The 23,658-nt window shown below is 48.7% G+C and overlaps 1 protein-coding gene across 2 annotated transcripts in view; it reads right to left on the bottom strand.

Annotated features, from left to right (window-relative positions):
* si:ch73-71d17.2 (uncharacterized) overlaps positions 1–21,298 on the bottom strand; it is a 93,264-nt gene extending 71,966 nt beyond the window's left edge. Inside the window, exons 1-3 of one of the 2 annotated variants that reach the window (XM_055911188.1) lie at positions 20,961–21,298; positions 14,574–15,031; positions 424–596 (exon numbers count right to left, since the gene is read on the bottom strand). In XM_055911188.1, the coding sequence (XP_055767163.1) occupies positions 424–596; positions 14,574–15,031; positions 20,961–21,175 (846 nt within the window). In that variant the 5' untranslated portion in view covers positions 21,176–21,298. The remainder of the gene's footprint in view (positions 1–423; positions 597–14,573; positions 15,032–20,960) is intronic. The other variant, XM_055911187.1, reaches the window with a different exon arrangement.
* Positions 21,299–23,658: the final 2,360 nt, after the last annotated feature.

Here is a 23,658-nt window from a genome sequence, read left to right as displayed (position 1 = left end):
ATACCACCCCTACCTTGTTACAACACAACTGATTGGCTCAAAAGTATGAAGAAGGAAAGGAATTCCACAAATGAACTTTTAACAAGGCACACCTGTTTATTGAAAGGCATTCCAGGTGACTACCTCATGAAGTTGGTTGAGAGAATGCCAAGAGTGTGCAAAGCTGTCATCAAGGAAAAAGGTGGCTACTTTGAAGAATCTCAAATTTAAAATATATTTTGATTTGTTTAACACTTTTTTGGTTACTACATGATTCCATATGTGTTATTTCATAGTTTTAATGTCTTCACTATTATTCTACAATGTAGAAAATAGTACATATAAAGAAAAACCCTTGAATGAGTAGGTGTGTCCGAACTTTTGACTGGTACTATATATGTGTATGTATGTATATATATATGTGTGTATGGTGTCTGTACTAACCTTATAAGGACATTCACAATTGCTGTCTGATTTCCCATAATACATCACTCTGGACTTGTTTAGAACTCGCACCACCAGCACACCCCTGGCCACACCCCTCCTCACTGTGGCACCGCCCTGACGGGACAGGAAGTCCTCCTGCAGTTCAGCTAGTGTCACTGTAGCCCGAGCACCTGGAGAGAGACAACACATCGGAATGGCCGATTTCAAGTTTTCATAACAATCGGAAATCTGTATTTTTGGGCACCAATTTGCCGATTATATTTATTATTATTTTTTACACCTTTATTTATTCTTTATTTTACTAGGCAAGTCAGTTAAGAACACATTCTTATTTTCAATGACGGCCTAGGAACAGTGGGTTAACTGCCTCGTTCAGGGGCAGAACGACAGATTTTTAACCTTGTCAGCTCGGGGGATCCAATCTTGCATTGATTACATTGCACTCCACGAGGAGCCTGTTAGCGAATGCAGTAAGCTAAGGTAAGTTGCTAGCTAGCATTAAACTTATCTTATAAAAAACAATCAATCAATGACTGTCATTGCTCCAATGTGTACTTAACCATAAACATCAATGCCTTTCTTAAAATCAATACACAAGTATATATTTTTAAACCTGCCTATTTAGCTAAAAGAAATCCAGGTTAGCAGGCAATATTAACCAGGTGAAATGGTGTCATTTCTCTTGCGTTCTTTGCACGCAGAGTCATATGCAACAGTTTGGGCCGCCTGGATTGTTGCGAACTAATTTGCCAGAATTTTACGTATGACAACATTGAAGGTTGTGTAACAGGAATATTTAGACTCATGGATGCCACCCGTTAGATAAAATACGGAACGGAATAAACGTTTTGTTTGAGGTGATAGTTTCCGGATTAGTCAAAGGTATATGGTTTAGAGAGAAATAGTCGACGCGTTATAATTCCTGTAATAACTTGCGGCTGAATTTGAAAGGGGTTCCTTCGTTATTTTACCGTTCATGTCTTCCATAGAGAATGTCTACTTCAAATAAGGTCTGTGTTTCGTGCTGGCTTAATATAGAAATTAAAGTTTTTGTTTTCAACATTCATCACAGGTCACTTAAACTCTATTTTTATTCAAACAGTTGAGAGTATCTGTCTCCTAAGCAGACTCTTCAGTACCATTGTCACTTCAGAGCTGTGTATTTATGTATTATATTAAGTTAAAATAAAAGTGTTCATTGTTCATTCAGTATTGTTGCAATTGTCATTATTACAAAAATGTGTGTGTGTGATATATATATATATATATATTTATTTATTTTAAATATTTTTTTTTTAAATAACTCGATCGATTAATCGGTATCGGCTTTTTTTTGTCCTCCAATAATCGGTATCAGCTTTGACAAATCATAATCGGTTGACCTCTAATATGGAGAGAGACAACACACACACACACCTGGAGAGAGACAACACACACCTGGAGAGAGACACACACCTGGAGAGAGACAACACACACACACACCTGGAGAGAGACAACACACACACACACCTGGAGAGAGACAATACACACCAGGAGAGAGACAACACACACCTGGAGAGAGACAACACACACCTGGAGAGAGACAACACACACCAGGAGAGAGACAACACACACCTGGAGAGAGACAACACACACCTGGAGAGAGACAATACACACCTGGAGAGAGACAACACACACACACCTGGAGAGAGACAACACACACACACACCTGGAGAGAGACAATACACACCAGGAGAGAGACAACACACACCTGGAGAGAGACAATACACACCTGGAGAGAGACAATACACACCTGGAGAGAGACAACACACACACACACCTGGAGAGAGACAACACACACACACACCTGGAGAGAGACAACACACACACACACCTGGAGAGAGACAACACACACACACACCTGGAGAGAGACAACACACACACACACCTGGAGAGAGACAACACACACACACACCTGGAGAGAGACAACACACACACACACCTGGAGAGAGACAACACACACCTGGAGAGAGACAACACACACCTGGAGAGAGACAACACACACCTGGAGAGAGACAACACACAGCTGGAGAGAGACAACACACACCTGGAGAGAGACAACACACACCTGGAGAGAGACAACACACAGCTGGAGAGAGACAACACACACCTGGAGAGAGACAACACACACACACCTGGAGAGAGACAACACACACACACCTGGAGAGAGACAACACACACACACCTGGAGAGAGACAACACACACACACCTGGAGAGAGACAACACACACACACCTGGAGAGAGACAACACACACACACCTGGAGAGAGACAACACACACACACCTGGAGAGAGACAACACACACACACCTGGAGAGAGACAACACACACACACCTGGAGAGAGACAACACACACACACCTGGAGAGAGACAACACACACACACCTGGAGAGAGACAACACACACACACCTGGAGAGAGACAACACACACACACCTGGAGAGAGACAACACACACACACCTGGAGAGAGACAACACACACCTGGAGAGAGACAACACACACCTGGAGAGAGACAACACACACCTGGAGAGAGACAACACACACCTGGAGAGAGACAACACACACCTGGAGAGAGACAACACACACACACACCTGGAGAGAGACAACACACACACACACCTGGAGAGAGACAATACACACACACACCTGGAGAGGGACAACACACACCTGGAGAGGGACAACACACACCTGGAGAGAGACAACACACACCTGGAGAGAGACAACACACACCTGGAGAGAGACAACACACACCTGGAGAGAGACAACACACACACACACACCTGGAGAGAGACAACACACACCTGGAGAGAGACAACACACACCTGGAGAGAGACAACACACACACACACCTGGAGAGAGACAACACACACACACCTGGAGAGAGACAATACACACACACACCTGGAGAGAGACAACACACACACACACCTGGAGAGAGACAACACACACACACCTGGAGAGAGACAACACACACACACACCTGGAGAGAGACAACACACACACACACCTGGAGAGAGACAAAACACACACACACCTGGAGAGAGACAACACACACACACCTGGAGAGAGACAACACACACACACACCTGGAGAGAGACAACACACACACACACCTGGAGAGAGACAACACACACACACACCTGGAGAGAGACAACACACACACACCTGGAGAGAGACAACACACACACACCTGGAGAGAGACAACACACACACACCTGGAGAGAGACAACACACACCTGGAGAGAGACAACACACACACACACCTGGAGAGAGACAACACACACCTGGAGAGAGACAATACACACCTGGAGAGAGACAACACACACCTGGAGAGAGACAATACACACCTGGAGAGAGACAACACACACACACCTGGAGAGAGACAACACACACACACCTGGAGAGAGACAACACACACCTGGAGAGAGACAACACACACCTGGAGAGAGACAACACACACACACCTGGAGAGAGACAACACACACCTGGAGAGAGACAACACACACCTGGAGAGAGACAACACACACCTGGAGAGAGACAACACACACCTGGAGAGAGACAACACCCACCTGGAGAGAGACAACACACACTTGGAGAGAGACAACACACACACACACCTGGAGAGAGACAACACACACACACACCTGGAGAGAGACAACACACACCTGGAGAGAGACAACACACACCTGGAGAGAGACAACACACACCTGGAGAGAGACAACACACACCTGGAGAGAGACAACACACACCTGGAGAGAGACAACACACACCTGGAGAGAGACAACACACACTTGGAGAGAGACAACACACACACACACCTGGAGAGAGACAACACACACCTGGAGAGAGACAACACACACCTGGAGAGAGACAACACACACCTGGAGAGAGACAACACACACCTGGAGAGAGACAACACACACACACACACCTGGAGAGAGACAACACACACCTGGAGAGAGACAACACACACCTGGAGAGAGACAACACACACCTGGAGAGAGACAACACACACCTGGAGAGAGACAACACACACCTGGAGAGAGACAACACACACCTGGAGAGAGACAACACACACCTGGAGAGAGACAACACACACCTGGAGAGAGACAACACACACACACACCTGGAGAGAGACAACACACACCTGGAGAGAGACAACACACACACACACCTGGAGAGAGACAACACACACACACACCTGGAGAGAGACAACACCCACCTGGAGAGAGACAATACACACCTGGAGAGAGACAACACACACACACCTGGAGAGAGACAACACCCACCTGGAGAGAGACAATACACACCTGGAGAGAGACAACACACACACACCTGGAGAGAGACAACACACACCTGGAGAGAGACAACACACACCTGGAGAGAGACAACACACACCTGGAGAGAGACAACACACACACACACCTGGAGAGAGACAACACACACACACACCTGGAGAGAGACAACACACACCTGGAGAGAGACAACACACACCTGGAGAGAGACAACACACACACACCTGGAGAGAGACAACACCCACCTGGAGAGAGACAATACACACCTGGAGAGAGACAACACACACACACCTGGAGAGAGACAACACACACCTGGAGAGAGACAACACACACCTGGAGAGAGACAACACACACACACCTGGAGAGAGACAACACCCACCTGGAGAGAGACAATACACACCTGGAGAGAGACAACTCACACACACCTGGAGAGAGACAACACACACACACCTGGAGAGAGACAACACACACCTGGAGAGAGACAACACACACCTGGAGAGAGACAACACACACACACACACCTGGAGAGAGACAACACACACCTGGAGAGAGACAACACACACACACACCTGGAGAGAGACAATACACACCTGGAGAGAGACAACACACACACACCTGGAGAGAGACAACACACACCTGGAGAGAGACAACACACACACACACCTGGAGAGAGACAACACACACCTGGAGAGAGACAACACACACACACACACCTGGAGAGAGACAACACACACACACACACCTGGAGAGAGACAACACACACACACACACACCTGGAGAGAGACAACACACACACACACACCTGGAGAGAGACAACACACACACACACACACCTGGAGAGAGACAACACACACCTGGAGAGAGACAACACACACCTGGAGAGAGACAACACACACCTGGAGAGAGACAACACACACCTGGAGAGAGACAACACACACCTGGAGAGAGACAACACACACCTGGAGAGAGACAACACACACACACACCTGGAGAGAGACAACACACACCTGGAGAGAGACAACACACACCTGGAGAGAGACAACACACACCTGGAGAGAGACAACACACACACACACCTGGAGAGAGACAACACACACACACACCTGGAGAGAGACAACACACACACACACCTGGAGAGAGACAACACACACACACACCTGGAGAGAGACAACACACACACACACCTGGAGAGAGACAACACACACACACACCTGGAGAGAGACAACACACACACACACCTGGAGAGAGACAACACACACCTGGAGAGAGACAACACACACCTGGAGAGAGACAACACACACACACACCTGGAGAGAGACAACACACACCTGGAGAGAGACAACACACACACACACCTGGAGAGAGACAACACACACCTGGAGAGAGACAACACACACACACACCTGGAGAGAGACAACACACACACACACCTGGAGAGAGACAACACCCACCTGGAGAGAGACAATACACACCTGGAGAGAGACAACACACACACACACCTGGAGAGAGACAACACACACCTGGAGAGAGACAATACACACCTGGAGAGAGACAACACACACACACACCTGGAGAGAGACAATACACACCTGGAGAGAGACAACACACACACACACCTGGAGAGAGACAACACAAACACACCTGGAGAGAGACAACACACACACACACCTGGAGAGAGACAACACACACACACACCTGGAGAGAGACAACACACAAACACACCTGGAGAGAGACAACACACAAACACACCTGGAGAGAAACAACACACACCTGGAGAGAGACAACACACTCCTGGAGAGAGACAACACACACACACACACCTGGAGAGAGACAACACACACACACACACCTGGAGAGAGACAACACACACACACACACACCTGGAGAGAGACAACACACACACACACCTGGAGAGAGACAACACACACACACACCTGGAGAGAGACAACACACACACACACCTGGAGAGAGACAACACACACACACACCTGGAGAGAGACAACACACACACACACCTGGAGAGAGACAACACACACACACACCTGGAGAGAGACAACACACACACACACCTGGAGAGAGACAACACACACACACACCTGGAGAGAGACAACACACACACACACCTGGAGAGAGACAACACACACACACACCTGGAGAGAGACAACACACACACACACCTGGAGAGAGACAACACACACACACACCTGGAGAGAGACAACACACACACACACCTGGAGAGAGACAACACACACACACCTGGAGAGAGACAACACATACCTGGAGAGAGAGAACACACACACACCTGGAGAGAGACAACACACACACACCTGGAGAGAGACAACACACACACACACCTGGAGAGAGACAACACACACACACACCTGGAGAGAGACAACACACACACACCTGGAGAGAGACAATACACACCTGGAGAGAGACAATACACACCTGGAGAGAGACAACACACACACACACACACCTGGAGAGAGACAACACACACCTGGAGAGAGACAACACACACCTGGAGAGAGACAACACACACCTGGAGAGAGACAACACACACCTGGAGAGAGACAACACACACACACACCTGGAGAGAGACAATACACACCTGGAGAGAGACAACACACACCTGGAGAGAGACAACACACACACACACCTGGAGAGAGACAACACACACCTGGAGAGAGACAATACACACCTGGAGAGAGACAACACACACACACACACACACACACCTGGAGAGAGACAACACACACCTGGAGAGAGACAACACACACACACCTGGAGAGAGACAATACACACCTGGAGAGAGACAATACACACCTGGAGAGAGACAACACACACCTGGAGAGAGACAACACACACCTGCAGAGAGACAACACACACCTGCAGAGAGACAACACACACCTGGAGAGAAACAACACACACACACACACCTGGAGAGAGACAATACACACCTGGAGAGAGACAACACACACCTGGAGAGAGACAACACACACCTGGAGAGAGACAACACACACCTGGAGAGAGACAACACACACACACACCTGGAGAGAGACAACACACACACACACCTGGAGAGAGACAACACACACACACACCTGGAGAGAGACAACACACACACACACCTGGAGAGAGACAATACACACCTGGAGAGAGACAACACACACACACACCTGGAGAGAGACAACACACACACACACCTGGAGAGAGACAATACACACCTGGAGAGAGACAACACACACACACACCTGGAGAGAGACAACACACACCTGGAGAGAGACAACACACACACACACACCTGGAGAGAGACAACACACACACCTGGAGAGAGACAACACACACACACACCTGGAGAGAGACAACACACACACACACCTGGAGAGAGACAACACACACACACCTGGAGAGAGACAACACACACACACCTGGAGAGAGACAACACACACACACCTGGAGAGAGACAACACACACACACACCTGGAGAGAGACAACACACACCTGGAGAGAGACAACACACACCTGGAGAGAGACAACACACACCTGGAGAGAGACAACACACACCTGGAGAGAGACAATACACACCTGGAGAGAGACAACACACACACACCTGGAGAGAGACAACACACACCTGGAGAGAGACAACACACACCTGGAGAGAGACAACACACACCTGGAGAGAGACAACACACACCTGGAGAGAGACAACACACACCTGGAGAGAGACAACACACACCTGGAGAGAGACAACACACACCTGGAGAGAGACAACACACACCTGGAGAGAGACAACACACACACACACCTGGAGAGAGACAATACACACCTGGAGAGAGACAACACACACACACCTGGAGAGAGACAACACACACCTGGAGAGAGACAACACACACCTGGAGAGAGACAACACACACCTGGAGAGAGACAACACACACCTGGAGAGAGACAACACACACCTGGAGAGAGACAACACACACCTGGAGAGAGACAACACACACCTGGAGAGAGACAATACACACCTGGAGAGAGACAACACACACCTGGAGAGAGACAACACACACACACACCTGGAGAGAGACAACACACACCTGGAGAGAGACAATACACACCTGGAGAGAGACAACACACACACACACCTGGAGAGAGACAACACACACACACCTGGAGAGAGACAATACACACCTGGAGAGAGACAATACACACCTGGAGAGAGACAACACACACACACACACACCTGGAGAGAGACAACACACACCCACACACACCTGGAGAGAGACAACACACACCTGGAGAGAGACAACACACACCTGGAGAGAGACAACACACACCTGGAGAGAGACAACACACACCTGGAGAGAGACAACACACACCTGGAGAGAGACAACACACACACACACCTGGAGAGAGACAATACACACCTGGAGAGAGACAACACACACCTGGAGAGAGACAACACACACACACACCTGGAGAGAGACAACACACACCTGGAGAGAGACAATACACACCTGGAGAGAGACAACACACACCTGGAGAGAGACAACACACACACACCTGGAGAGAGACAATACACACCTGGAGAGAGACAACACACACACACCTGGAGAGAGACAATACACACCTGGAGAGAGACAACACACACCTGGAGAGAGACAACACACACCTGCAGAGAGACAACACACACCTGGAGAGAGACAACACACACCTGGAGAGAGACAACACACACCTGGAGAGAGACAACACACACCTGGAGAGAGACAACACACACCTGGAGAGAGACAACACACACACACACCTGGAGAGAGACAACACACACACACCTGGAGAGAGACAACACACACACACACCTGGAGAGAGACAACACACACACACACCTGGAGAGAGACAATACACACCTGGAGAGAGACAACACACACACACACCTGGAGAGAGACAACACACACACACACCTGGAGAGAGACAATACAGACCTGGAGAGAGACAACACACACACACACCTGGAGAGAGACAACACACACCTGGAGAGAGACAACACACACACACACACCTGGAGAGAGACAACACACACACACACACCTGGAGAGAGACAACACACACACACACCTGGAGAGAGACAACACACACACACACCTGGAGAGAGACAACACACACACACCTGGAGAGAGACAACACACACACACCTGGAGAGAGACAACACACACACACCTGGAGAGAGACAACACACACACACACCTGGAGAGAGACAACACACACCTGGAGAGAGACAACACACACCTGGAGAGAGACAACACACACCTGGAGAGAGACAACACACACCTGGAGAGAGACAACACACACCTGGAGAGAGACAACACACACACACACCTGGAGAGAGACAATACACACCTGGAGAGAGACAACACACACCTGGAGAGAGACAACACACACCTGGAGAGAGACAACACACACACACCTGGAGAGAGACAACACACACCTGGAGAGAGACAACACACACACACCTGGAGAGAGACAACACACACACACCTGGAGAGAGACAATACACACCTGGAGAGAGACAATACACACCTGGAGAGAGACAACACACACACACCTGGAGAGAGACAATACACACCTGGAGAGAGACAACACACACCTGGAGAGAGACAACACACACCTGGAGAGAGACAACACACACCTGGAGAGAAACAACACACACACACACAACTGGAGAGAGACAATACACACCTGGAGAGAGACAACACACACCTGGAGAGAGACAACACACACCTGGAGAGAGACAACACACACCTGGAGAGAGACAACACACACACACACCTGGAGAGAGACAACACACACACACACCTGGAGAGAGACAACACACACACACACCTGGAGAGAGACAATACACACCTGGAGAGAGACAACACACACACACACCTGGAGAGAGACAACACACACCTGGAGAGAGACAACACACACACACACCTGGAGAGAGACAACACACACACACACCTGGAGAGAGACAATACACACCTGGAGAGAGACAACACACACACACACCTGGAGAGAGACAACACACACCTGGAGAGAGACAACACACACACACACACCTGGAGAGAGACAACACACACACACACACCTGGAGAGAGACAACACACACACACACCTGGAGAGAGACAACACACACACACCTGGAGAGAGACAACACACACACACCTGGAGAGAGACAACACACACACACACCTGGAGAGAGACAACACACACCTGGAGAGAGACAACACACACCTGGAGAGAGACAACACACACCTGGAGAGAGACAACACACACACACACCTGGAGAGAGACAACACACACACACACCTGGAGAGAGACAACACACACACACACCTGGAGAGAGACAACACACACACACACCTGGAGAGAGACAACACACACACACACGGAGAGAGACAACACACACCTGGAGAGAGACAACACACACACACACCTGGAGAGAGACAACACACACCTGGAGAGAGACAACACACACACACACCTGGAGAGAGACAACACACACCTGGAGAGAGACAACACACACACACACCTGGAGAGAGACAATACACACCTGGAGAGAGACAAAACACACACACCTGGAGAGAGACAACACACACCTGGAGAGAGACAACACACACCTGGAGAGAGACAACACACACCTGGAGAGAGACAACACACACACACACCTGGAGAGAGACAATACACACCTGGAGAGAGACAAAACACACACACCTGGAGAGAGACAACACACACCTGGAGAGAGACAACACACACCTGGAGAGAGACAACACACACCTGGAGAGAGACAACACACACACACACACCTGGAGAGAGACAACACACACCTGGAGAGAGACAACACACACCTGGAGAGAGACAACACACACCTGGAGAGAGACAACACACACCTGGAGAGAGACAACACACACACACACCTGGAGAGAGACAATACACACCTGGAGAGAGACAACACACACCTGGAGAGAGACAACACACACCTGGAGAGAGACAACACACACCTGGAGAGAGACAACACACACACACACCTGGAGAGAGACAATACACACCTGGAGAGAGACAACACACACACACACCTGGAGAGAGACAACACACACCTGGAGAGAGACAACACACACACACACCTGGAGAGAGACAACACACACACACACCTGGAGAGAGACAACACACACCTGGAGAGAGACAACACACACCTGGAGAGAGACAATACACACCTGGAGAGAGACAATACACACCTGGAGAGAGACAATACACACCTGGAGAGAGACAACACACACCTGGAGAGAGACAATACACACCTGGAGAGAGACAACACACACACACCTGGAGAGAGACAACACACACACACCTGGAGAGAGACAACACACACACACCTGGAGAGAGACAACACACACCTGGAGAGAGACAACACACACACACACACCTGGAGAGAGACAACACACACCTGGAGAGAGACAACACACACCTGGAGAGAGACAACACACACCTGGAGAGAGACAACACACACCTGGAGAGAGACAACACACACCTGGAGAGAGACAACACACACCTGGAGAGAGACAACACACACCTGGAGAGAGACAACACACACCTGGAGAGAGACAACACACACCTGGAGAGAGACAACACACACCTGGAGAGAGACAACACACACCTGGAGAGAGACAACACACACCTGGAGAGAGACAACACACACCTGGAGAGAGACAACACACACCTGGAGAGAGACAACACACACCTGGAGAGAGACAACACACACCTGGAGAGAGACAACACACACCTGGAGAGAGACAACACACACCTGGAGAGAGACAACACACACCTGGAGAGAGACAACACACACCTGGAGAGAGACAACACACACCTGGAGAGAGACAACACACACCTGGAGAGAGACAACACACACCTGGAGAGAGACAACACACACCTGGAGAGAGACAACACACACCTGGAGAGAGACAACACACACCTGGAGAGAGACAACACACACCTGGAGAGAGACAACACACACACACACCTGGAGAGAGACAACACACACACACACCTGGAGAGAGACAATACACACCTGGAGAGAGACAACACACACCTGGAGAGAGACAACACACACCTGGAGAGAGACAACACACACCTGGAGAGAGACAACACACACCTGGAGAGAGACAACACACACCTGGAGAGAGACAACACACACCTGGAGAGAGACAACACACACCTGGAGAGAGACAACACACACCTGGAGAGAGACAACACACACACCTGGAGAGAGACAATACACACCTGGAGAGAGACAACACACACACACCTGGAGAGAGACAACACACACACACCTGGAGAGAGACAACACACACCTGGAGAGAGACAACACACACACACACACCTGGAGAGAGACAACACACACCTGGAGAGAGACAACACACACCTGGAGAGAGACAACACACACCTGGAGAGAGACAACACACACCTGGAGAGAGACAACACACACCTGGAGAGAGACAACACACACACACACCTGGAGAGAGACAATACACACCTGGAGAGAGACAACACACACACACCTGGAGAGAGACAATACACACACACACCTGGAGAGAGACAATACACACACACACCTGGAGAGAGACAACACACACACACACCTGGAGAGAGACAACACACACACACACCTGGAGAGAGACAACACACACCTGGAGAGAGACAACACACACCTGGAGAGAGACAACACACACACACACCTGGAGAGAGACAATACACACCTGGAGAGAGACAACACACACACACACCTGGAGAGAGACAACACACACCTGGAGAGAGACAACACACACACACACCTGGAGAGAGACAACACACACCTGGAGAGAGACAATACACACCTGGAGAGAGACAACACACACACACACCTGGAGAGACAACACACACCTGGAGAGAGACAACACACACACACCTGGAGAGAGACAATACACACCTGGAGAGAGACAACACACACACACCTGGAGAGAGACAATACACACCTGGAGAGAGACAATACACACCTGGAGAGAAACAATACACACCTGGAGAGAGACAATACACACCTGGAGAGAGACAACACACACACACACCTGGAGAGACAACACACACCTGGAGAGAGACAACACACACACACCTGGAGAGAGACAATACACACCTGGAGAGAGACAACACACAACACACCTGGAGAGAGACAACACACACACACCTGGAGAGAGACAACACACACCTGGAGAGAGACAACACACACCTGGAGAGAGACAACACACACCTGGAGAGAGACAACACACACACACACCTGGAGAGAGACAACACACACACACACCTGGAGAGAGACAACACACACCTGGAGAGAGACAACACACACCTGGAGAGAGACAACACACACCTGGAGAGAGACAACACACACCTGGAGAGAGACAATACACACCTGGAGAGAGACAACACACACCTGGAGAGAGACAACACACACCTGGAGAGAGACAACACACACCTGGAGAGAGACAACACACACCTGGAGAGAGACAACACACACACACCTGGAGAGAGACAACACACACACACACCTGGAGAGAGACAATACACACCTGGAGAGAGACAACACACACACACACCTGGAGAGAGACAACACACACACACACACCTGGAGAGAGACAACACACACCTGGAGAGAGACAACACACACCTGGAGAGAGACAACACACACACACACACACACACACACACACCTGGAGAGAGAACACACTCCTGCTCTGTCCTAAAACTACTACGCACCCTCTACATCCGGGTCCGAGTCCTCTGAGTTCTCTGAGTCCTCTGAGTTGGGGGTCTCCCTCCAGGCTGGTCCACTGTAGTCCTGGTTGTTCCAGAGGGGCAGATAGCAGCTCCTCCTGGCCCTGAGGGGCAGCAAGCTGGGGGCCTGGGCCCTCTCTGGGATTAGGGCTGGGTCTGCTGGATGGGATCCTGGGTCTCTCTCTGGGTCTGGTTGGGCTCCGTACCATGGCAGTCTCTCCAGCTCCACCCCGGGAGTCAGCCCCTCCATCCCGCCTTCCCCTCCTCCATCCCCAGCCACCTCCACACTCACCAGCCTGTAAGTCCTCCCTCCTCCCCACTCCTCCTCCTCCCCTACAGACTCCCCGGGTGAAAAGGTAACATGTCGTAGCTCAGCGCCACACCGGAACACGTTCCTCTCCACCAGACGGTTGAGGCTGGGGTCAAGGGTCACACGCAGCCTGAAGACGGAAAGACAGGGTGAGGAGGAACACAGTATACAGTGCCGGAGAATTTAATAAGCTAGCTAGCTGGGCTAACTACAATAAAAACTGCATTTAGCCAGCTGGGCTAACGACAATAACAACTGCAGCTAGCTAGCCGGGCTAACGACAATAAAAACTGCAGCTAGCTAGCCGGGCTAACGACAATAAAAACTGCAGCTAGCCAGCTGGGCTAACTACAATAACAACTGCAGCTAGCTAGCTGGGCTAACTACAATAACGACTGCAGCTAGCCAGCTGGGCTAACTACAATAAAAACTGCAGCTAGCCAGCTGGGCTAACTACAATAACAACTGCAGCTAGCCAGCTGGGCTAACGACAATAAAAACTGTTGCTAGCCAGCTGGGCTAACGACAATAAAAACTGTTGCTAGCCAGCTGGGCTAACGACAATAAAAACTGCAGCTAGCTACCTGGGCTAACTACAATAAAAACTGCAGCTAGCTACCTGGGCTAACTACAATAACAACTGCAGCTAGCCAGCTGGGCTAACTACAATAAAAACTGCAGCTAGCCAGCTGGGCTAACTACAATAACGACTGCAGCTAGCCAGCTGGGCTAACTACAATAACGACTGCAGCTAGCCAGCTGGGCTAACTACAATAACGACTGCAGCTAGCCAGCTGGGCTAACTACAATAAAAACTGCAGCTAGCCAGCTGGGCTAACTACAATAAAAACTGCAGCTAGCCAGCTGGGCTAACTACAATAAAAACTGCAGCTAGCCAGCTGGGCTAACTACAATAAAAACTGCAGCTAGCCAGCTGGGCTAACTACAATAAAAACTGCAGCTAGCCAGCTGGGCTAACTACAATAAAAACTGCAGCTAGCCAGCTGGGCTAACTACAATAACAACTGCAGCTAGCCAGCTGGGCTAACTACAATAAAAACTGCAGCTAGCCAGCTGGGCTAACTACAATAACAACTGCAGCTAGCTAGCTGAGCTAACTACAATAACAACTGCAGCTAGCCAGCTGGGCTAACTACAATAAAAACTGCAGCTAGCTAGCTGGGCTAACTACAATAACAACTGCAGCTAGCCAGCTGGGCTAACTACACAAAAACTACAGCTAGCTAGCTGGGCTAACTACAATAACAACTGCAGCTAGCCAGCTGGGCTAACTACAATAACAACTGCAGCTAGCTACCTGGGCTAACTACAATAAAACTGCAGCTAGCCAGCTGGGCTAACTACAATAAAAACTTGTAGCAGCACCTAGTCCAGTCAGACACACAGTAACCTAGTCCGGTCAGACACACAGTAACCTAGTCCAGTCAGACAGACAGTAACCTAGTCCAGTCAGACAGACAGAAACCTAGTCCAGTCAGACAGACAGTAACCTAGTCCAGTCAGACAGACAGTAACCTAGTCCAGTCAGACACACAGTAACCTAGTCCAGTCAGACAGACAGTAACCTAGTCCAGTCAGACAGACAGTAACCTAGTCCAGTCAGACAGACAGTAACCTAGTCCAGTCAGACAGACAGTAACCTAGTCCAGTCAGACAGACAGTAACCTAGTCCAGTCAGACAGACAGTAACCTAGTCCAGTCAGACACACAGTAACCTAGTCCAGTCAGACAGACAGTAACCTAGTCCAGTCAGACAGACAGTAACCTAGTCCAGTCAGACAGACAGAAACCTAGTCCAGTCAGACAGACAGTAACCTAGTCCAGTCAGACAGACAGTAACCTAGTCCAGTCAGACAGACAGTAACCTAGTCCGGTCAGACACACAGACAGTAACCTAGTCCGGTCAGACACACAGACAGTAACCTAGTCCAGTCAGACAGACAGTAACCTAGTCCAGTCAGACAGACAGTAACCTAGTCCAGTCAGACAGACAGTAACCTAGTCCAGTCAGACAGACAGTAACCTAGTCCAGTCAGACAGACAGTAACCTAGTCCGGTCAGACACACAGTAACCTAGTCCAGTCAGACACACAGTAACCTAGTCCAGTCAGACAGACAGTAACCTAGTCCAGTCAGACACACAGTAACCTAGTCCAGTCAGACACACAGAAACCTAGTCCAGTCAGACACACAGTAACCTAGTCCAGTCAGACACACAGTAACCTAGTCCAGTCAGACACACAGTAACCTAGTCCAGTCAGACACACAGTAACCTAGTCCAGTCAGACAGACACACAGTAACCTAGTCCAGTCAGACAGTAACCTAGTCCAGTCAGACAGACAGTAACCTAGTCCAGTCAGACACACAGTAACCTAGTCCAGTCAGACACACAGTAACCTAGTCCAGTCAGACAGACAGTAACCTAGTCCAGTCAGACACACAGTAACCTAGTCCAGTCAGACAGACAGTAACCTAGTCCAGTCAGACAGACAGAAACCTAGTCCAGTCAGACAGACAGAAACCTAGTCCAGTCAGACAGACAGTAACCTAGTCCAGTCAGACAGACAGTAACCTAGTCCAGTCAGACAGACAGTAACCTAGTCCAGTCAGACAGACAGTAACCTAGTCCGGTCAGACACACAGACAGTAACCTAGTCCAGTCAGACAGACAGTAACCTAGTCCAGTCAGACAGACAGTAACCTAGTCCAGTCAGACAGACAGTAACCTAGTCCAGTCAGACACACAGTAACCTAGTCCAGTCAGACACACAGTAACCTAGTCCAGTCAGACAGACAGTAACCTAGTCCAGTCAGACAGACACACAGTAACCTAGTCCAGTCAGACAGACACACAGTAACCTAGTCCAGTCAGACAGTAACCTAGTCCAGTCAGACAGACAGTAACCTAGTCCAGACAGACAGACAGTAACCTAGTCCAGACAGACAGACAGTAACCTAGTCCAGTCAGACACACACAGTAACCTAGTCCAGTCAGACAGACAGTAACCTAGTCCAGTCAGACAGACAGTAACCTAGTCCAGTCAGACACACAGTAACCTAGTCCAGTCAGACACACAGTAACCTAGTCCAGTCAGACACACAGTAACCTAGTCCAGTCAGACAGACAGTAACCTAGTCCAGTCAGACAGACAGTAACCTAGTCCAGTCAGACAGACAGAAACCTAGTCCAGTCAGACAGACAGTAACCTAGTCCAGTCAGACAGACAGTAACCTAGTCCAGTCAGTCAGACAGACAGTAACCTAGTCCAGTCAGACAGACAGTAACCTAGTCCAGTCAGACAGACAGTAACCTAGTCCAGTCAGACAGACAGTAACCTAGTCCGGTCAGACACACAGTAACCTAGTCCAGTCAGACACACAGTAACCTAGTCCAGTCAGACAGACAGTAACCTAGTCCAGTCAGACAGACAGTAACCTAGTCCAGTCAGACAGACACACAGTAACCTAGTCCAGTCAGACAGACACACAGTAACCTAGTCCAGTCAGACAGTAACCTAGTCCAGTCAGACAGTAACCTAGTCCAGTCAGACAGACAGTAACCTAGTCCAGACAGACAGACAGTAACCTAGTCCAGACAGACAGACAGTAACCTAGTCCAGTCAGACACACACAGTAACCTAGTCCAGTCAGACAGACAGTAACCTAGTCCAGTCAGACAGACAGTAACCTAGTCCGGTCAGACACACAGTAACCTAGTCCAGTCAGACACACAGTAACCTAGTCCAGTCAGACACACAGTAACCTAGTCCAGTCAGACAGACAGTAACCTAGTCCAGTCAGACACACAGTAACCTAGTCCAGTCAGACAGACAGTAACCTAGTCCATCAGACAGACAGTAACCTAGTCCAGTCAGTCAGACAGACAGTAACCTAGTCCAGTCAGACAGACAGTAACCTAGTCCAGTCAGACAGACAGTAACCTAGTCCAGTCAGACAGACAGTAACCTAGTCCGGTCAGACACACAGTAACCTAGTCCAGTCAGACACACAGTAACCTAGTCCAGTCAGACAGACAGTAACCTAGTCCAGTCAGACAGACACACAGTAACCTAGTCCAGTCAGACAGACACACAGTAACCTAGTCCAGTCAGACAGTAACCTAGTCCAGTCAGACAGTAACCTAGTCCAGTCAGACAGACAGTAACCTAGTCCAGACAGACAGACAGTAACCTAGTCCAGACAGACAGACAGTAACCTAGTCCAGTCAGACACACACAGTAACCTAGTCCAGTCAGACAGACACACAGTAACCTAGTCCAGTCAGACAGTAACCTAGTCCAGTCAGACAGTAACCTAGTCCAGTCAGACAGACAGTAACCTAGTCCAGACAGACAGACAGTAACCTAGTCCAGACAGACAGACAGTAACCTAGTCCAGTCAGACACACACAGTAACCTAGTCCAGTCAGACAGACAGTAACCTAGTCCAGTCAGACAGACAGTAACCTAATCCAGTCAGACAGACAGTAACCTAGTCCAGTCAGACAGACAGTAACCTAGTCCAGTCAGACACACAGTAACCTAGTCCAGTCAGACAGACAGTAACCTAGTCCAGTCAGACAGACAGTAACCTAGTCCGGTCAGACACACAGTAACCTAGTCCAGTCAGACACACAGTAACCTAGTCCAGTCAGACAGACAGTAACCTAGTCCAGTCAGACAGACAGTAACCTAGTCCAGTCAGACAGACACACAGTAACCTAGTCCAGTCAGACAGACACACAGTAACCTAGTCCAGTCAGACAGTAACCTAGTCCAGTCAGACAGTAACCTAGTCCAGTCAGACAGACAGTAACCTAGTCCAGACAGACAGACAGTAACCTAGTCCAGACAGACAGACAGTAACCTAGTCCAGTCAGACACACACAGTAACCTAGTCCAGTCAGACAGACAGTAACCTAGTCCAGTCAGACAGACAGTAACCTAATCCAGTCAGACAGACAGTAACCTAGTCCAGTCAGACAGACAGTAACCTAGTCCAGTCAGACACACAGTAACCTAGTCCAGTCAGACAGACAGTAACCTAGTCCAGTCAGACAGACAGTAACCTAGTCCAGTCAGACAGACAGTAACCTAGTCCATCAGACAGACAGTAACCTAGTCCAGTCAGACAGACAGTAACCTAGTCCAGTCAGACAGACAGTAACCTAGTCCGGTCAGACAGACAGTAACCTAGTCCAGTCAGACACACAGTAACCTAGTCCAGTCAGACACACAGTAACCTAGTCCAGTCAGACACACAGTAACCTAGTCCAGTCAGACAGACAGTAACCTAGTCCAGTCAGACACACAGTAACCTAGTCCAGTCAGACAGACAGTAACCTAGTCCATCAGACAGACAGTAACCTAGTCCAGTCAGACAGACAGTAACCTAGTCCAGTCAGACAGACAGTAACCTAATCCAGTCAGACAGACAGTAACCTAGTCCAGTCAGACAGACAGTAACCTAGTCCAGTCAGACAGACAGAAACCTAGTCCATCAGACAGACAGTAACCTAGTCCAGTCAGACAGACAGTAACCTAGTCCAGTCAGACAGACAGTAACCTAGTCCAGTCAGACAGACAGTAACCTAGTCCAGTCAGACAGACAGTAACCTAGTCCAGTCAGGGACACAGTAAAAAACAAACACAATTTCATTATAATTTCTACATAAGACCGAATCGAGCCAGTCGGTCAAATATTTGTAATTTAACTTTTAAAATGTATTGCCTTATATGTGGCATAAACACAACCAGTTTTAATCTGATTAGCCTACTTCAAAAATCTCCTGTAGGCTACCGGCGTACATTCATCCTAAATATAATTTCAGCATCCACACTGTGCAGCAGTCATTAGATGAATGGAAAGAGACATATACAATAGAAAATGTGTATTACATTTCGACCCGTCCCTTACCAGCGCTACTCTACAATACTAGTTATGTACACCATCCACTAACGTGGCGCTACTGTAGCAGCCTACGTTTCCGTTGTTTACCCTGCTAGTCTACCCTCACTATCCAGTCCCACCCACCCACCTGCAGTCCCCATCTGTCAGAGTAGCGTCGTAGAGGCTGTCTGAGGAGCTGATGTTCTGGGGGAAATACAGACTGAAGCCTCGGTCTCTCCCGTAACGCTGCACCGACAACACCCATAACCGCTCCCGACAGAGTACCGGGCTGGTGTTGGGCTGGGACGAGTTGGTGGCGGGGCGAGAGAAGGTTCTCTGTAACGGACAGCTCACCGACGCCATGTTTAACCCTAACAACAATACCGCACTGCAGTGTGGGAACTTCGACTGACAGACAAGATGGCGGGTGTTGTCTTCTGTTTACAGAGTCAAGTCTGGCTAACTGCCTACGTGGTGTCCGGAAGTGGGAGGCTCAACTGCGATTGGCGTACCATCAGCGCTTTGTAGTTGGTTAGACGGTTTTTACTGGTCCGTTCCCGACCGTCTGAAACCAGACTGGGAGAGCTGAAAGCCAGTCTATTCTTGATGGAAAATCCTACTCTGCCATTTGAACGTTAACAAAACACACAACAAAAACACCTCACTTATAGCTTAAATATGAAATTAAAAATAATTTTGACGTCAGTTATTAGTCTACCAGTTTTTCATTTATTACAACTAATTCTTCATTATTAGGCCATTATCTCATGATGACTTATGTTCAGCTATCACCTGATAAAATTGTGTTACGTGAATAAGGCTCTTTTTAATTACTCTTGTGTAATTGGGCAGCAAACAGCCTACCGGTTTTTCATTTACTAATAAATCTAATAAATCTACAGTACCAGTCAAAAGTTTGGATACACCTACACATTCAAGGGTTTTTCTTTATTTTTACTATTTTCTACATTGTAGAATAATAGTGAAGACAGCAAAACTATGAAATAACACATATGGAATCATGTAGTAACCAAAAAAGTGTTAAACAAATGTGTCTTATATTTGAGATTCTTCAAAGTAGCCACCCTTTGCCTTGATGACAGCTTTGCACACTCTTGGCATTCTCTCAACCAGCTTCATGAGGTAGTCATGAGGTAGTCACCTGGAATGCATTTCAATTAACAGGTGTGCCTTGTTAAAAGTTAATGAATGCGTTTAAGCCAATCAGTTATGTTGTGACAAGGTAGGGGTGGTATACAGAAGATAGCCCTATTTGGTAAAAGACCAAGTCCATATGATAGCAAGAACAGCTCAAATAAGCAAAGAGAAACGACAGTACATCATAATTTTAAGACATGAAGGTCAGTCAAAGCAGAAAATGTCAAGAACTTTGAAAGTTTCTTCGGGTGAAGTCGCAAAAACCATCAAGCGCTATGATGAAGCTAGATCTTATGCGGACCGCCACAGGAAAGGAAGACCCAGAGTTACCTCTGCTGCAGAGGATAAGTTCATTAGAGTTACCAGCCTCAGAAATTGCAGCCCAAGTAAAATCTCCACAGAGTTCAAGTAACAGACACATCTCAACATCAACTGTTCAGAGGAGACTGCGTGAATCAGGCCTTCATGTTCAAATTGCTGCAAAGAAACATCTACTAAAAGACACCAATAAGAAGAAGAGACTTGCTTGGGCCAAGAAACATGAACAATGGAGATTAGACCGGTGGAACTCTGTCCTTTTGCTCACCTGACCTAGAATTCCTTACAATCAAATGTCGACCGCATTATCTACCAAGAGAATTCTCTTCGATTATAATCACAGTCGTGTATATCCCCCCCAAGCAAACACATTGATGGCCCTGAATGAACTTCATTGGACTCTATGTAAACTGGAAACCACATATCCTGAGGCTGCATTCATTGTAGCTGAGGATTTTAACAAGGCTAATCTGAAAACAAGACTCCCTAAATTTTATCAGCATATCGAATGTGCGACCCGGGCTGGCAGCATTCTGGACCATTGTTACTCTAACTTCCGCGACGCATACAAAGCCCTGCCCCGCCCTCCTTTCAGAAAATCTGACCACGACTCCATTTTGTTACTCCCAGCCTATAGAGAGAAACTAAAACAGGAAACGCCCGTGCTCAGGTCTGTTCAACGCTGGTCCGACCAATCGGATTCCACGCTTCAAGATTGCTTCGATCACGTGGACTGGGATATGTTCCGCATAGCGTCGGACAATAACATTGATTGATACTCTGATTCGGTGAGCAAGTTTATTATCAAGTGCATCAGTGATGTTGTACTCACGGTGACTATTAAAACCTTCCCCAACCAGAAACCGTGGATTGATGGCAGCATTCGTACAAAACTGAAAGCGCGAACCACTGCTTTTAATCAGGGCAAGGCGACCGGAAACATGACCGAATACAAACAGTGTAGCTATTCCCTCCGCATGGCAATCAAACAAGCTAAGCGTCAGTATAGAGACAAAGTAGAGTCGCAATTCAATGGCTCAGACACGAGAGGTATGTGGCAGGGTCTACAGACAGTTACGGACTACAAAAAGAAAACCAGCCCCGTCGCGGACCAGGATGTCTTGCTCCCAGACAAACTAAACAACTTCTTGGCTCGTTTGAGGACAATACAGTGCCAACGACACGGCCCGCTACCAAAACCTGTGGGCTTTCCTTCACCGCAGCCAACGTGAGTAAAGCATTTAAACGTGATAACCCTCGCAAGGCCACCATTGTTCCAGTTCCCAAGAAAGCTAAGGTAACTGAGCTAAATGACTATCGCCCCATAGCACTCACCTCCGTCATCATGAAGTGCTTTGAGAGACTAGTCA

This window comes from Salvelinus fontinalis, unplaced genomic scaffold (genome assembly GCF_029448725.1).
Source record: "Salvelinus fontinalis isolate EN_2023a unplaced genomic scaffold, ASM2944872v1 scaffold_0054, whole genome shotgun sequence".
NCBI classification, from domain to species: Eukaryota; Metazoa; Chordata; class Actinopteri; order Salmoniformes; family Salmonidae; genus Salvelinus; species Salvelinus fontinalis.
This window is presented reverse-complemented; position numbering and strand designations above follow the sequence as displayed.